At 37.0% G+C, this 16,258-nt stretch overlaps 4 protein-coding genes across 9 annotated transcripts; 2 read left to right on the top strand and 2 right to left on the bottom strand.

The window, feature by feature from the left end:
* The first annotated feature begins 1,804 nt into the window (after positions 1-1,804).
* Positions 1,805-5,918, top strand: LOC104734181 (auxin transporter-like protein 1). Its single transcript, XM_010453707.3, has 9 exons — positions 1,805-2,348; positions 2,476-2,670; positions 2,839-3,027; positions 3,147-3,259; positions 3,411-3,594; positions 3,700-3,797; positions 4,393-4,600; positions 4,882-5,139; positions 5,549-5,918. Exons 2-9 carry the CDS (start codon positions 2,479-2,481, stop codon positions 5,774-5,776), a joined length of 1,470 nt encoding a protein of 489 aa, XP_010452009.1. The 5' UTR covers positions 1,805-2,348; positions 2,476-2,478; the 3' UTR covers positions 5,777-5,918.
* Positions 5,919-6,225: 307 nt separating this feature from the next.
* LOC109128472 (uncharacterized) lies at positions 6,226-7,815 on the bottom strand. Its single transcript, XM_019234851.2, has one exon. The coding sequence runs from the start codon at positions 7,654-7,656 to the stop codon at positions 6,406-6,408; it is 1,251 nt and encodes a 416-aa protein (XP_019090396.2). The 5' UTR covers positions 7,657-7,815; the 3' UTR covers positions 6,226-6,405.
* A 1,220-nt stretch (positions 7,816-9,035) lies between these two features.
* Positions 9,036-11,213, top strand: LOC104734179 (uncharacterized). 4 transcript variants are annotated; one of them, XR_015577470.1, is made up of 5 exons: positions 9,074-9,389; positions 9,515-9,691; positions 9,800-10,321; positions 10,647-10,996; positions 11,114-11,213. XR_015577470.1 is itself a non-coding variant. In XM_010453704.3 (4 exons), exons 1-4 carry the CDS (start codon positions 9,168-9,170, stop codon positions 10,893-10,895), a joined length of 1,170 nt encoding a protein of 389 aa, XP_010452006.1. In that variant the 5' UTR covers positions 9,036-9,167; the 3' UTR covers positions 10,896-11,213. The 4 variants fall into 4 exon arrangements, 2 of the variants coding, with proteins under 2 accessions (XP_010452006.1, XP_019090601.1); XR_015577471.1 differs by having other exon boundaries at positions 9,106-9,389; positions 9,800-10,298; XM_010453704.3 differs by having other exon boundaries at positions 9,036-9,389; positions 10,647-11,213.
* A 364-nt stretch (positions 11,214-11,577) lies between these two features.
* LOC104734180 (RNA polymerase II C-terminal domain phosphatase-like 2) lies at positions 11,578-16,253 on the bottom strand. Of its 3 annotated transcripts, none has more exons than XR_015577469.1 (14): positions 15,782-16,252; positions 15,225-15,695; positions 14,826-15,036; positions 14,372-14,533; positions 14,208-14,274; positions 14,028-14,133; positions 13,844-13,952; positions 13,573-13,705; positions 13,132-13,463; positions 13,005-13,056; positions 12,647-12,780; positions 12,514-12,567; positions 12,325-12,421; positions 11,578-12,216 (listed from the first exon to the last, which is right to left on the bottom strand). XR_015577469.1 is itself a non-coding variant. In XM_010453705.3 (14 exons), the coding sequence occupies exons 1-14, from the start codon at positions 16,046-16,048 to the stop codon at positions 12,065-12,067; spliced, it is 2,331 nt and encodes a 776-aa protein (XP_010452007.2). In that variant the 5' UTR covers positions 16,049-16,253; the 3' UTR covers positions 11,578-12,064. The 3 variants fall into 3 exon arrangements, 2 of the variants coding, with proteins under 2 accessions (XP_010452007.2, XP_087336440.1); XM_010453705.3 differs by having other exon boundaries at positions 13,844-13,936; positions 14,208-14,278; positions 14,376-14,533; positions 15,782-16,253; XM_087480314.1 differs by having other exon boundaries at positions 13,844-13,936.
* Positions 16,254-16,258: the final 5 nt, after the last annotated feature.

Here is a 16,258-nt window from a genome sequence, read left to right as displayed (position 1 = left end):
ATACTAGAAGAACCCACCAAGTTATCGCACAAAATACAGCAGCAACTACCTAACTGAAGAAGAAGAGTAACACCAAAAGCAGAATTTTAAGCTGGAGCCAAGTGAAGGGAAGGAAGGAGACTTCTCTTTTCTTCTTCTGTAGTTTTTGATCTGTGCCCTAACCAATACGACGAAATAAGAACGTTAATCGTGTCTTTGTACGTTATTGGGCCCAAGCCCAATAATTAATAATTAATAAATAGGCCCATTAAAATTTCAATGAGTTAATTTTATTTTAGCTTTTTTTTTTTTTTTTTTTTTTTTATACCAGAAATAGCAGTGGATTCCTCCTAACACATCCATCCCAAGGGCATTGGGTGCGAATCTTGTTAAGGAAAATCACATCCATTTGATTGATTTAATATTTGGATGTTACTTGTATTGTTATGATTAGAAACAGTCACTACTACTAACCCACTCTAATTAATCTAACGGACAATATTCATTATAACTTTTCATAGAGAGATATTAGCATAAGTTTTGGAGTAAGGGGATGCATAAAATCTTTGCAAGTAATAATGAAGAAAGAGATACCTTTCAATGAATTGATATGCCAACAATATGAATTTGGTCGGTCGATCTCATGTAATGGTCTCACTTCACATAACCATATCCCGTAGACGTTTGTCTTGTCTCCCACCCACTTTTATATCATAATCTTCGACAAGATTTTTTTCCATTCTCAATCTCTTTTTTTTGTTCATCGCCTAAATAATTTTCAAATTTTACTATTCTTCTAAATAGTGACCACTATGAATATGTAATTTCCCCACTATGTACAGAAGAATTGAAAAAGAAAAAATCAAAGTGATAATTAATAAAATCTTGTTCTGTACGTGTGCTTTTATATTGTGATCTACGTTGAGTCGAAGAATCAAACTGGAAAGCTGCTTCTTTCAAGTCTCGGTCCATCTGAAAAGACCCAAAGGCATCAAAGTCCATTTCTTATTCTGTGTTGCTCATAACGCACTAAAAAGCCCATAACTTAAATATTCTTTTTTTCTTCTTCCTAATGTAAACTATGTAAAAATGGTTTCATACATAATACACATTCGTACCCATGACGACGACACTCTGAATCAAATGATCTCACATATCCTACAACTTTTTTTTTTTTTTTTCAGTTTTTTGCCACTAAAAAAAGACATAATAGTATACTTTAATCAGTTCAATGCTCGAATCCAAGATTAGTTAAGTGGATATATAAGTTTGCAAAGATGATAATGATTATAGGATCCAACGGTACAGAAATGGAGAGTGCACAGAGAATAAGTGGAAGCACGCGTAGAGGAACATCAACAGAGGGAGTGCGCTTTGATGACGCGCGTAATATTAGCTGTGAACGCGTGAAGTTTACTTTCTTATTGGCTCAAGCCGACGCTAATATTATTACACTGTCACTTTCACTCCCATCTCTTCCATCTAGTTTTCTTCTCTTATTTTCATTCTTGATTTTAGGGAATAATTAACAAGAAATTTTTGAAAAATATGTTATCGAAATATCAATGTGCACTAAGAAGTAACCACCAACAGAACAAAAGAAATGTGCACTAAAAAAGTGTCAAAATTTTTGTGTATGGATTAACAAAATATGATAATAGAAATATTTTGTGAAGTGAACACTCTGAATATGACAAGTGCTTAAAAACCAATAAGTTAAAATTTCATTAAAACTATATGACCGGCCAAAAAATATACTAAAAAAAGGTCGTAAAAACCATAGTGTTAGTATTTGGTAGTTCCGCATATTCCCAAAACCAAAACCATGGATGATTAGATTACCACATTTATTCGAATTTTATATAAACTTTTAAAACAGTGTGGAAAGAGACGATTTTTAAATACACAAGTCCAAATGATGGAATCATATAGAAGCAGGTAAAAAGAAAGAAGAAATAGAAAAAGCTTCCTGCTTTTATGCTCTCTCTCTCTCTCTCTCTCTCTCTCTCTCTCTCTCTCTCTCTCTCTCTCTCTCTCTCTCTCTCTTTTTCTTTTACCTCTCTCTGAACATACACTTATAACAAAGGCGGCCGCATTAAAAGTTCAAAACAGAGCATTTTTGTTTTAATAAGTAGACTTCTTCGTTATTACACTACTCTCCTACTCACTCACAATTCTTAACGAAGCAGAGCTCTTCACTCTATATCTCTCTTCCATCCAATCTTTCTCATTCTCTCTCTCTCTCTATCTCTCTGTCTTTGTGGCTCTCCTTATCATTTATTAAAGACTCTGCCTTTTGCTTCGGAGGTTGGAGAACGAGATAGAGCTAAAGTCTCTGTGTTTCCTCTCAGACAAAAAGGAAAAAATAGGTAAGAGCTTGAAGACAAATTTTTCTTTCTTCAAAAGATGATATCTTTTCTAATCAAGAAAACCTTTTCAATTATTTATATATTTCTCGAGACATAACTTTCTTTGTGTAAACATATTAATCGATAGCTAATGTCGGGTGAGAAACAACAAGCGGAGGAGGCGATAGTGGTCTCCGGGGAGGATGAGGTGGCCGTTAGAAAAGTGGAAGATTCAACGGCGGAGGAGAATATAGACCACGAAGGCGATGGATTCAGTATTAAGAGCTTCCTCTGGCATGGCGGGTCCGCTTGGGACGCTTGGTTTAGCTGTGCATCCAATCAAGTAAGTACATTAATAATTACGTTTATAAATAAATAAATAAAAACAAAGTTTCTTTATTATAATAAGACCAAATTACTCTTTTCTGTTTGTCCTAGATGTTTTTTTTTTTCATAAAACATTCTTGAAATAAATAATAAATAAGGTTTGTATTAAAAAAAATGGATGCAGGTGGCACAAGTGCTGTTGACACTGCCGTATTCGTTCTCGCAGTTGGGAATGTTATCAGGAATATTGCTTCAAATATTCTATGGGTTAATGGGGTCTTGGACTGCTTATCTCATCAGTGTTCTTTACGTCGAGTATCGTACCCGTATGGAGAAACAAGAGGCCAAATCCTTCAAAAATCACGTTATTCAAGTAATTTCTTCCTAATCTATATGTAGTATTTTAGTTTAACATATTTGATTTCAATCCCATGTATGTATATACTGAATTGAATTGCATGTTTTGTTTAAACAAAAAAATAAAATGGGAAGTGGTTTGAAGTGCTTGATGGGCTGCTGGGTCCGTACTGGAAAGCAGCGGGGCTCGCATTTAATTGCACCTTCTTGTTATTCGGATCAGTCATCCAGCTCATTGCTTGTGCTAGGTACTTCTTCCTTTTTTTTTTACCACTTTCTTTTTCTTTTCAATCTTTTAAATTTACTAGTATAACTATAATATAGGGGCTAATACGTTCTTAATCACCAAAATACCATATAATTAATTTATGTGTGTTTGTTGTTGGTGTGGTGGTGCAGCAATATATATTACATAAATGATAGGTTAGACAAGAGGACATGGACTTACATATTTGGTGCTTGTTGTGCCACTACCGTTTTCATACCATCTTTCCACAATTACCGTATTTGGTCTTTCCTCGGCCTTGCCATGACCACCTACACTGCTTGGTACCTTACCATCGCTGCTTTTCTCCATGGCCAGGTATGTCATCTATCAAATCGCTTTTATCAATTTGGAAAAACCAAAAAAAAAAAACAATGAAACAATAGAGGCTTAAACCGGTTGTGAGATCTGCTGGTTTTGTAGGCGGAGGGTGTGACACATTCCGGTCCGACCAAGCTTGTGTTGTACTTTACCGGTGCCACCAACATCCTCTATACCTTCGGTGGACACGCTGTGACCGTGTAAGTCTTTTTAATTTTCTCATGCATTGTCTAATTCGCCAAAAAAGAAATTAAAGAAACTAAACAATTTATCTAGGTTGTTAATAGTGATGCATTCCTAACAATTAATTGAATAAAGCATTTTATAATTTATTTTCACATACACCATTGTTTTTTTGCAAATATTTTTTTTTAGAAAAAGTAATTACTCTGAAGATCATGTTTCTTCTTTTAAAAAAACTCATCTCTTTTAGCTTCTATATATGCAGCTTTTGCCGGTTGCTTTAGGTTCTGTACTAAACGCACAAACAGACAAAATCATTATTACGAAATAAATAAAGACAAATTTACCAGAAAAATTCTATTTACCTTTTTAACACACTAGCTAGTATAGACTATATATACTAGACTAAAAAACGTTAAGAACTTTTTTTTTTTTATAAACATATTTTTACGATCATTGGAAATCTTATCTATACGTAACGTAACCACAGTGGTCGGACCGGACGGCCAATCTCTGGCCGGACCCATGGATCCAACATTTAAGACTTTTATGCCATTTTCCTTTAACATAGTATTCTTTCTTTTAAAAATTTTAGAAAATTAAAAATTGCAGGGAAATAATGCATGCGATGTGGAAACCAAGGAAGTTTAAGAGCATCTACTTGATGGCGACCCTGTACGTCTTCACGTTAACGCTTCCGTCAGCCTCCGCCGTCTACTGGGCTTTCGGCGACCAGCTTCTCAACCACTCAAACGCTTTCTCTCTCCTCCCTAAAACGCGTTTCCGTGATGCCGCCGTCATCCTCATGCTCATCCATCAGGTTCCTATCGTAACTTAATACACATGTAACATGTTCCACTATATGCATTAATGGTTTGTCCAAGGACATGCTTTTATATACTATACGGTACCGGTCCATCCCAAGAACATTATTCTCTTTCATAATGAAATTAATACTATATATAACGAATCATCTTATATATTATATATAGGTTACATGGATAGACCAATGCGTCTAACCATTTAATTAAAATTGATTATAACATTTTTATAAATGAAAATGTTTATAAGTACTTAATGAATGTTTTATTTTGTATACAGTTTATAACATTTGGGTTTGCGTGTACGCCATTGTACTTCGTATGGGAAAAAGCGATCGGAATGCACCACACGAAGAGCATATGTCTAAGAGCGCTGGTGAGGCTACCGGTGGTGGTACCGATATGGTTCTTAGCCATCATTTTTCCGTTTTTTGGGCCAATAAACTCGGCAGTTGGAGCCTTACTAGTTAGCTTCACCGTGTACATCATCCCTGCCTTAGCCCACATGCTCACCTACCGCACCGCCTCTGCCCGCCGGGTATTACCTATATTCCTCTCTCGCTTACATGTTTACCATTCCTCAGCTATAATGTATGTAGATTTTATGAATTCAGTGGATGACATACATTTATTTCATTAGATAGATACTAGTTTTGAATAGATCGATACCCCCAAAAAAATTGGGAAAAATTATTGGAGGAGAGAGATTGAGATATAAAATAGGTAGAGTGTTATGAGCTGGCTTATACTTTTGCATTTAATCCCAAATCAATGAGGTAGGTCCGTATGGTATACAATGTGACCATTAATATTACAATTGACTAGTTTATAAATGTCTCTAACATATATTCTCGTTGATGATTAAATAAGTAGATTGGTTCATGCAAAGATATATATACGATGTATTGATTTGTTTTTTTGTTGACACGTACGTGATGATCTGGCAGAACGCGGCGGAAAAACCACCGTTCTTTTTGCCTAGCTGGGTCGCAGTCTACGTGATAAACGCTTTCGTGGTGGTTTGGGTCCTAGTTCTCGGGTTCGGGTTTGGCGGATGGGCTAGCATGACCAACTTCATAAGACAAATTGACACTTTTGGCCTCTTTGCAAAATGCTATCAGTGCAAACCGCCGCCTCCTGCTCCGATCACCGCTGGAGGTCACCACCGCCGTTAAATCAAGCCGCCGCTAGTGATGTGTGAAAGTGTGATTGAACCCTTTTTCGTATGTATAAAAAGGATATATATCTATATTTTTGGCTATAATTAACCATGTTGAAGAAATCTGAAATTTGGTTTAAAATCACGTGATTAGCGTAGCGAGCTGGTGCCTTTTGGTGTTTGTCACGAGCTAATTTTCAAGTTTTATGACAAGACTAATATGTCTTCCTAAACTGGTAGAAAACAACTGGATGCTGACAAAATGGTTATCATTTTAATCAATCAGCCAATCTGTCATATTTGACTCCCCAGGACAATAGTACTCGGTTCTTTTTATTTCGCCCAATTTTGAAATTTCTTATGGCAAGGCAAAGTATGAAAAGCAACTTTGGAATTTTAGAATACAAGTGTTAGGGTTCTGTTGTCAAAAAAAAGAAAAAAAAAAGTGTTAGGGTTCTTGATGTGAAACCTAGCAGGCTTATATAGGCCCAATGTAAAAATATTAGGCTTTAAAGCGAAGGCGATTTGTTTACTTCTTATTGGGCTTTAAATAAGACGTGAAGGTTTTTAAATTCTTTATCATTTATCAACAACAAGTTATCAACAGTGTGTGTGTAAACTAATGGAACAAATTGAAACAGTGAATTATGATGCAGAACTAGTGTCACAGATGATGCAGTTCTCTGAAACCAATTTCCACATGGCACTTCCTTGTTCAATTTCATACTTCTTGCTAAACTTATTCCACAGATGCAAACCATAGCCGCTCCTCCGCATATGAAGAAGCTTGACTTTGACCCATCTCGAGTCTTTCTCTGTTTTAGCCACTCTGAACAACTTCTTAATCTCGAGCCAGTTTACCGAATAGAAAGCAGAAGGTCGCATGACGGTGAAGTTATAGCCACTAGAACCTTCCACGGCTCTAGCCACTCGAGAAACAAGGTACGGTCCATTGTATCCCCATATGTTTCCGTTGAAAGTGTTAGCGAATTCTTCGATGAATTTGAGTAACAGAGGATGTTTCTTGTCGAATATTAGTACCGCGTTGTTCAATCTTGTCCAATTTTTCGACGAAGGATCAAGAGTTTGTGCTCCAATCACGTTTCTAAGACCTTTGAAGCTTTTCAGAACAATCATGTCTGTGTCTAAGTAAACACCTCCATATTTGTACAAGTAAGCAAGCCTCATGAGGTTTGAGAGATTCTGAGCTAAAGGTATCTTCCCGGGGTCTGTTTTACCAGTCTTTATTTCCTCGAGCCATGATTTTCCCGCGGTTCCTTTGAGTAGAAAAGACAAATCCGGTGTGACTGCAAGAACTTTGTAACCACGATCGAGAAACGGTTTGAAGATTGTATAACCTTGAGGAGAATCCAAGGTTGCGGATAGGATCATTAAGCAACCACGAGGATGAGACTTAAAGACACTTTCAATAGCTAATACCTCTCTTTTGCCGAAGAACTCTGCTGATGATATCCATGTCATGACGAAGTTGACTTCACATCCATCACCGACAAACTCAATAACCCTCTTTTGAAACTTCTCAGACAAGTTATCTCCACTAAAAGTCTCAATAACTTGGAGTTTCTCTTTGGTTTTCAGATTAGGAGATTGCATCGTTTGTTGTGTATATTTTTGCTTGATCGGATTTTTCCTTTCACCATCCTTCTCAGAGCTTAGAGGTAAGTGTGGAATCACTCTTTTGATCTCTATCTTCACCTCTGAGTAATCATCACTCCGCAGTTGCATCGAGAAATTAGACATCCGAACCAACGTTGTAACCAAGATCAGAGCTATAAAAGTGATCGAAAACACAGTGAAAAGTGGTGATGATGCAGATTGGTTTAGCCGTCTGTGATCAATCATTACTGTGAATCTCTTCTCTATATCATGATCCATGAAAAAAAAAGCAGAACTGAATTGGAAACCAGAAAAGAAAAAGAAAACTTTAGATAGATGAGAAAGAGACCACTTTTGAGTTCTATGTGTGTCTGTTTGTTTTATCTCTTGTTTTGACCATGTTTCTTGCCTTTGGAGGGCTGTCTAGTTTTGAAAAGTTAAGAACGTACACGACGTAGACATCTTTGACATATTAAACAATTAATATTGGTGAAACGAAATATTGGGAAAATTAAGTCTTCTGTAAATGTATTTTTTTGTTCTTTTCAATTATTTGGGGTTATCTTGAAGTGATGAAACGCAAAAAACTACTACAGTAGTACTACTATATACATATCAAGAACTGTTTCATATGAAGACTACATAAACTTTATTTGTCATTCAATATTACGAACGTATCAATTATTGCCTTATTGGTAAACTTTTTGCTAACACGGAAGATAATAACAATAAATTCGATATGTATTTCTCCTTACTTTTTTTTATCTTCTTTTGAAAAGTACTGATTTATATCGAATTGATATATCTGTTTGAATTTTAAATCAGTGATAGTATTGTTAATTTGGTTGTTGCAACATGATTTTGGAAAAAGACGTGTGTATTTAAAGATCCAGTTATCTTGTAGGACAAATTGTCTAGGTATCTCTTCAATCTTTCTAGCTTTCATAAGGTTATTATTTTACAATATACTAGTTAAACTATGTTTGTTAGGTTTTAACTTTTGATATTATTTTGAATTAATGAATAAGACGCTGCCATTTACGATTGACTAACCAATTTAAATATCAAATACATTTGAAATATGCAATAAGCCAAATAACGAGAGGTCCAAACTCGAATATATGACTCGGTTAGCTTTGTTTATTTTTTTATAGCGAAGTTGCTTGATTGGTATATGCATAATCAGTTTCCTACACACGACTTGTCAAGGTATATGTAAGCATTTTGACCTTGACAACCTATATCACATTACTTTCATTAATCTCATTATTGATGATTTGATAATATCAGCTCAACAACAACAACAACAAGTCACAACTAGAGAGATGCAAATTATGCAGCCGTATAAGTTCGTTGTATTGTTCCTCCGATGATCATTCCAAGCTGTTCATTGACATAGACAACGATCTAAAGCTAGAAATGAAACAAGCACTGTGGTGGAGCTGAGAGGAGAAAAACAAACAAGTCTTTTTTTTAGTTTTCCCCACTGAAGTCAAAATTAATGACAATGAATCCATTAATTTGGCCCATGGGCTTTTTTTTTGTTTTGTTTACTAACTGTTACGCAGGATCCAAGAAAATTCGTTACAGTCACGTGGGAAACAATCGCGTAAATCGGACGGTACAAAATAAATGCGGGTGAGCACCGACCTGTCAGTATAATAAAAGAGAACTCCAACGATCACAGAGATATGCCACGTGGACTTATGCTTTGCTTTCCTAAATACAAATCTCCCTAACTCAACTAATGATGTCTCTTCTCTTTTGAACCAAGACAAGAACTCTTTCTGATGAAGATGATTGGCATTGGAACCCTAACTTCTTCTTCTTCTTCTCCATCTAAGATCCTTCTCGAAGATTCTCATCCACGAATTTTTCGCTGTGGGACAGAGATCTTCCCTTGTGTTCCATGGAAAACGTTTCATCACTTCAAGTTTTTACGTTTAGATTCTGCTCAGCGCAGGACTCTTAAGCCAATTCGGCTTCGTTTTTCTTCGATTAAGGATTCTCAGGTAATTAATTATAACTCTTAGCTTTATCATTCAATTTCCCATTGGTCTTTCGTTTTTATGTTTGTGTTCTCCTCTACAGTTACTTTATGCTCTGTCTTCATACAGATTTATAATTGTGTTTATAGGTGAACGAAGAAGCTCTTACAAAAAAGGTTCGTGTAAGGTTCCAATTGCGGAAAGAGTGTGTCTTTGGTGAACATTTTTTCATTCTTGGTGATGATCCTGTGTTTGGTGGCCTCTGGGATCCAGAAACTGCTTTGCCACTGAACTGGTCAGATGGGAATGTCTGGACCTTAGACCTGGTATGCATCTATGTTGTTGTTACATGTAGGTTCTGTAAGAGTTTTAGATACTTGAATCATTGAATGTGTGTTAGCAATACTCTGATGTGATTTCTTCTTTCTACTTAGGATATGCCTGTTGGAAGATTGGTTGAGTTCAAGTTCATACTAAAGGCGCAGACTGGGGAGATCTTGTGGCAACCAGGTCCAAACCGGTCTCTTGAGACCTGGGAAACTAATAAAACAATCAGGATATGTGAAAACTGGGATAATGCTGATCTCCAGATGATGATTGAGGAAGATTATGTGCCATTCAATCAAGAAGACAGTATCACTCACCCTAAGCAAAGCGTGAGGGTTGACACCATTAGAGAAGAGGTGGATGAAGTGTTTGGTACTACTGTACACCAAAACTCTTCAGTAGTAGTTGTAGAGAATGCGGGATACGTAAGTGATGAGTCTGCAGATATACTAAGTGAGAAAACTATGGAATCTTCTAATGGAGCTTTGACTGCTCGGGATGTGACCAGCGAAGCCATGTTTACCGAGGAAGAAAGTCCAGTTTTGGTCCCTGGATTGGTTTCTCTGTCTGAATTGGAAAATGAAGATATGGAAGTTATTAACGAAGGTAAAGCAGAAACGTTCCTGGAGGTAATATAACCTGATAAGTTCTTAAATTTTCATGTTTTTGTTTTTTCTATAAAATCTACACACGGCTGTAGATGGTAATGAAATCTATGCATGTTGATGCTTTAAGACATCATGTTTTTTTTGTAGAATAAGACTGTTCTTCTTTCATTGATACACTGTATATTAGTTGCCCCAGTTGATTAAAAATAAAAGTTTCTTTAACTATGTCTTTAAGCTAATCTAAGACTCTGTACTTTAAGACTGTTAGTTCATTCTCCAGCAATATGATTTTCAGCTGTAAATGGCCTTATTGTCTTATTTAATGAATGGAGAAAGCTATTTGCAGGTAGATAAGAAGCAAGAAACCAAAGGAGAAATAATCAAGAAAGAGAAAGTAAAAGCGATTTCATTATTGGACAAATCGGAGCTAGAAGCAGTGAAAAGTGTAGATCAGAGGCAATACAATGTAGTAGAGGAAGAGCAGCAGCGGCTAGAGACAGAGCCGCTTGGAACGCCGGATATGCTTTTAGAGAATGATATCCAATGGGGACGTAGAACACTTCGCAAGCTTCTAAGCAACTTCAGACTTTTCTAAACACAAAAAAAGTTTTGAGTGCATACATTCACCGGAAAAAGAGCCTCAAGAAGATGATTCTCCCATGGTTTCAGACAGATAGTCAAAATTGTTCTTAAAAGGTGCGCTGCCTTCTTCTTTCTGCTCATCTTTACGTTTTGTATCTATGAGAATTGATAGTAGATTGAATTCATGTAGTGTTGTCTTTGTATATATGTATGATCAAATGGTTTTGACAGAGAGATGAGGAAAGAATGGAGTGCTAGTGTTTAGTACATATATCATGTGGATCCAATTGTATTGTTGTTGTTACATTAATGATGGCGATCATGATTATCATATGATTGGTCTTACAATTCCAATTTCCTACACAAATGATGATGATCATGATTATCACAAAATGTGTATATTAATCTTTTATAGAAGATCTAGTTGTTGTACATTTCTTTTATGGTTTATCGTTTTGAACTTGTGGTGCTCTTCGAGAAGGGCCAAGGTGCCAACGCCGTACGTTTAGGAGCACCTCTTTTTTTCCTTAAAACATTTTTGTAAACCTCGAGGAGTGTCATGTGCAATTTAAGCCCAATATATAATCGAAATTTCCATAAAACCATATGCAGTATCTTGTTGGTAGAATTCAGTGGGTAGCGGCGATAAATTTAATAGACTGTACCAATTCTTCAATCAAATTACAAACGACCCCTGTAGGAACATACGGTCATTTATAAAATGAACTATGACTATGGGTATTGTGAAGTTTGGTTTAGCCATACAGTATTGAGGCTATGAGCTACAAACTAAAGAATTCTAAATCAAACTACATAAATCCCTTGTAATGCTGCTCTTATGAACCAACAACAACAACAACAAAAAAACCATCACCTTATACTAAAAATAATATACAATCACCTATACCAAACATAAACCTAATTCCGGCGGAGCCTTGGGTGCAAGGTTTCATATTCACCTTCTCAAAACTCTATAGTAACCAAAACAACAAGAGTCATGAGACTACTAGCTCTCAAGGGGATAGGCTATATATTTTCATAATCAAAAAGTCCCTTATTTGGCACTTCGTTACCTTTTAGATCTTTGCCTTTATAGGTTTCTCACACCGGTAAGGAATATTTACCTAATGGCTTCTTCCCCACATCACTCTTTCAACCCATATTTGGCATTGGCGACAAAACTCACAACTGAGGAATGCTTTCTTTAGGTGCTTTCTCTTCAAGTCCTTCATTTGGTACAACTTCATCGCTTTCCCACAAAAATCCATTCTCGTCATTTCTTGGATCTTTCTCTGTTTCTTTAGATAGAGGTGATACATGTGCAACATACTTTTCTGCATAAAGCAACACAAAGAAGATTGACCAGTCTGTAACCAAATGTACTCGCTACACAGAGGACCAAAAACAAGTGGTGAATAGATCCACAAATAAAGAAATTTTACCAGCCAAACTTCGAAGAGCATTCTCAGCCGCTTGTTGATGTGCATCTTTCTTAGTTTTTGCCATCCCAATGCCTATCTTCTCACCCGTGAACAAAACCTACGTAAATTAACAACAGCAATTAAAAACAAGAAAAAGGAAAGTGAAGTTAACATGAGACAAAAATACTTAAACAAGCTGATCCATCTTACCTCAACCGAAAACTGTAACTCTTTGTTGGTACTCATCACAGTCCTAAACTCCACCTGCAAAATTGTACATGAATTAGTCAAAATCCATGAAAACAGGAAAAGGAATAGCTTGCGTGGTTATGTGAGTATGCACCTTTGAACCGCATCTTCTTCCAATCTCTTGCAGCGCACTCACAAATAAATGAGACTGCCCGCCATTATTCTTTCCACCATCTGTATGATGTTCTCTACCATTTGATACCAAATGACTCTGGGATAATCCACCCTCTGCAAATAGTTTGAACAAGTGCCAATATTAAAAGGTATTATTCCACCTTGTTATGACAGATTCAGCAAGTAGACATATACATCAGGTGTGGAAACCAATAATTATCTTCTCCTAAATCAATATCTAAGAGCACTACACTGAAAACCAGCGGAGGCGAGAAATTCAACAATCTAATATACCTTAGTATCAGCTTGACTACATTAGTGTTGAAACTATAACATACCTGCTGTTTGACGTGAAGGATTTTGCCTTTTCAGGTCATCATCCGTTGACACCTGCATGAAAATTCTCAGACCGTAGATACTCATACTTTGAAGTCAAAAGAGAGATACTTAGAATGCAAAACTAACCTCTTCACTCCTCAAGTGAGAAGGGTGTGTGAATGAAGCAACAGGAGCAGAACCTTGTATTCCATGAGGAAATTGACTTGGATAAACTCCTGAAGGTCGACCAGGAAAAGAAGGTCTATTCTCATCATCCACCAACCTACCACCCTGAGAATGCATAGAAGACGAAGGTGGCTGCATAGAAGACGAAGGTGGCTGCATAGGAATTTTAGCCAGAATGGGCGGTTGATTAAAGTTTTGGTTCCTTATATCGACAACAGGCCTCATCATAAGGGGTCTTCCACAATCAGAAAAAGTGAAGCCATCCCGTCTAGGAGCTCCAAGCAAACTAGGTTCTAGATTGTGATTGACGACAAAACACAGAGAATCTCAGAAACAAACATTAACGTGCAAAATAACTGTACAATTCCAAACTCGAAGTTGTATAAAGTCAAAAGTTCGTACTATGCGAAGGTAACAATGCTGCTGCAGTTGTCGTGCTAGAATTATTTGGTATGACTGCTATCTGCGGCTTGGGGGTTTCAGGTTTTAGCTCAGCGTTACTTGTGGCAGGAAGAGTAGAATGATCGGCTGCAGCCTTCTCACCAAGAAATTAAAAAGTCAATTTTAAATCAGATTACAACAGGAAATTAAGCTTTGCACCAAAACATATTTTTACTTAAAGATCGCCTTATCCCAAATTTTGTATCTACTTTTCTTATATTATTTTACTGACCGCTTGGTTTAGTCTGCGTTCCACTTCACCCCCACACATTCCTTCCATCATTGGAGGAGCTGTTATATTTCCATTTGCGGCAAAGCCAGGATCCTACAGACAGATATAGCTAGATTGCATATTGTAGTTGGAGCAAGAATTTTGTACAATCAATTAACAATGATAAAATTCTAAGTGCAGGTACCTCTATAACGACATAGTTGCTCACATCCGGTGGTGGAGGTAAATTTTTTACATCATCTTCATAGTAAACCAAAGATATACTATTCATCAAACTCTCATCAAATTCCCTGCCATAAATGTCCGGAAGTAGTAAGAACAACCAGCATGATTTCATTACATAAACAAAAACAAGATAACTTACTTGAAAAAGTAACCTCTGACATTGCATGCAACATTTCTTGCTACGCAAAGAATTGGAACGAGAAGGGCTGTCTGATAAAATGGGTATAAGAGAAAGGTTAGATACACACATGGAAAATGAAGCGATACAGGATTTAATTCACAGCTTAATGCAAGAGTAACGACATGCCTCTGCTTGTGGAGCATAATAAGGGAGATATGCAGGGACCGCATGAACCCGTGGTTGATCCTTTTCCTCCCAAACCTTAATACGGTCATCAATGACCATTGCCATTTTTGGATGACAAACGCCACCATTGAAGACACTTAACAACGATTTCTTGGCGTCTGCAACGCAAAGAGCAAGAAAAAAATTAAAAAAAATTGTTAGTGTGAGTTTCACAGAGATACAGAGGCAGATAGTCAGGTCCTTAATACTTAAAACTAAGAGGTCAACAAATCAGATCAGGCACTAGAGAGGGAAGGCAGAAGAGGCAAACTATATATAACAATTCACCACAAAAACAGTAATGAAAGAGATAACAAAACAGAACTCAGAAAGCTGCATCAATGGGAGCAAAACACTTATGTACCAAAAACAAAGATCAAGGGAATCAAAGAAGCCAGAGATGGGTTTGACCTGGTTTAACGCATACAATACGATCTCGAAGCTCCTTGAGACTTATTAAATGAGCTTCCGGATCAAGAAGTCTCCACATTTCCAAAGCATAATCCCTTTCAGCCATGGTACAAACGTAAACTTCAAAACGTTTCCTAAGTTTTGCAGTCAAATAGCTTCTTAATTCTTCCCACGCTGGCCTCAGCTTTACAAGCACACTAGTGTCACGGATCTGCATCAGAAATAACCCCAGATAGGAGAAAAAAAACTTGGTTATTCCCAAAACATAAAAACCAGATTACTCATGTACACTAAAACGACCTTATCCTATCACATTCCAGAAAGGATAAGCCCAAAAACGAATCAGATAAGATGAAATGAATAAATACAACCACAAGAGAGAGAGAGAGATCTTCTAACCTCTGGATTAATCCTAGTAAGCACAGTATTCTTTTCGGGCAATCTAATCACGGGTCTAAAAACTTTCTCGAGACCATCAGAAGTTGGGCGGACCTCCTCAGGCTGAGCCTTTAACAAAACTCCGTTATCAAAGGCATAGTCATTATCAATATACTGCTTGAGCAGCATCCTATCATCCATATACCTTTTAAGTTCAGCGGACATTCCATTAATCCTGACAGGATCAATCTCTCGTGAAATCCAAGCTTTAAGAGCCTCGATCCTATCCTCAAAGGACTTCATGGTATTTGCAACAATCAAAGTTTCATCGAGATCAAACACAATTGACAGACACCGAGTGTTGAGCATCTTTAAACAGGAATCATAAAGACCTGAAGGAACCGAGAAACACCAAAAGCACGGGAACTTCTTCTCCTTACTTGGCATAGCCACTAAATGAATCTCCTCATCGCCAAGCAAAACCACAGCAGTCTGTGTAAAATCACCAAAAATCATCAAAATTCAAGCTACCGAAAACGCTCCAACCAAATCGGAAACAATTCGAAAAGGAAACCTACCTTTAATTCATGGAAACAGAGAGCGTGAAGATGCATTAACTCTGGAGGTTTGACCGGAGCGGATGACTCAAGCTTGCATCTAACGGAAAAAGAAGCAATCGTCTGAAGAATCGCGAGGGGAAGACACCTCTCGCCAGGCGGAGATAGATGGTGGATTCGAATCTCATCGTTAGGGAATCGGAATTCATGACCTGAAGAAGAGACATCAAGTTCTCCCAAACGCGAATCCCCGTTATAAACCACAGATTTATGACCTAAACGATTCATCGTCCAATTTCGACAAATTCGGACTTTGTGAAGAACAAATCTAAAGGTAGTGAAAGTAACAGTTTCCTGAGAAAAATGCGTGACAACAAATATTGCAGATTCAACTTCTCTCAATTTCGCTACTCTCTTTTTTTTTTTTCTTTTTTTTTTCTCCGCTAAAGAGGGTTTTTCTGGGTCCCTTGATTTTTTTTTTTTATTCAACAAGAGAAA

The sequence above is a fragment of the Camelina sativa genome, chromosome 13 (genome assembly GCF_030686135.1).
Source record: "Camelina sativa cultivar CO46 ecotype springtype chromosome 13, ASM3068613v1".
NCBI classification, from domain to species: Eukaryota; Viridiplantae; Streptophyta; class Magnoliopsida; order Brassicales; family Brassicaceae; genus Camelina; species Camelina sativa.
The sequence above is the reverse complement of the archived record's forward strand: the minus strand, read 5'-3'. Positions and strand labels throughout refer to the sequence as shown.

Coding starts and splice junctions, on each gene's coding strand:
- LOC104734181 (XM_010453707.3), top strand. CDS start 2,479: ATGTCGGGTGAGAAACAACAAGCGGAGGAGGCGATAGTGGTCTCCGGG. Junction 3,595..3,699: donor CTGCTTTTCTCCATGGCCAG/GTATGTCATCTA, acceptor CTGGTTTTGTAG/GCGGAGGGTGTGACACATTC. Junction 4,601..4,881: donor TCCTCATGCTCATCCATCAG/GTTCCTATCGTA, acceptor TTTTGTATACAG/TTTATAACATTTGGGTTTGC.
- LOC109128472 (XM_019234851.2), bottom strand. CDS start 7,656: ATGGATCATGATATAGAGAAGAGATTCACAGTAATGATTGATCACAGA.
- LOC104734179 (XM_010453704.3), top strand. CDS start 9,168: ATGAAGATGATTGGCATTGGAACCCTAACTTCTTCTTCTTCTTCTCCA. Junction 9,390..9,514: donor CTTCGATTAAGGATTCTCAG/GTAATTAATTAT, acceptor TTGTGTTTATAG/GTGAACGAAGAAGCTCTTAC. Junction 10,322..10,646: donor AAGCAGAAACGTTCCTGGAG/GTAATATAACCT, acceptor AGCTATTTGCAG/GTAGATAAGAAGCAAGAAAC.
- LOC104734180 (XM_010453705.3), bottom strand. CDS start 16,048: ATGAATCGTTTAGGTCATAAATCTGTGGTTTATAACGGGGATTCGCGT. Junction 14,279..14,375: donor ATTATGCTCCACAAGCAGAG/GCATGTCGTTAC, acceptor CCATTTTATCAG/ACAGCCCTTCTCGTTCCAAT. Junction 13,057..13,131: donor CTCACTTGAGGAGTGAAGAG/GTTAGTTTTGCA, acceptor ATTTTCATGCAG/GTGTCAACGGATGATGACCT.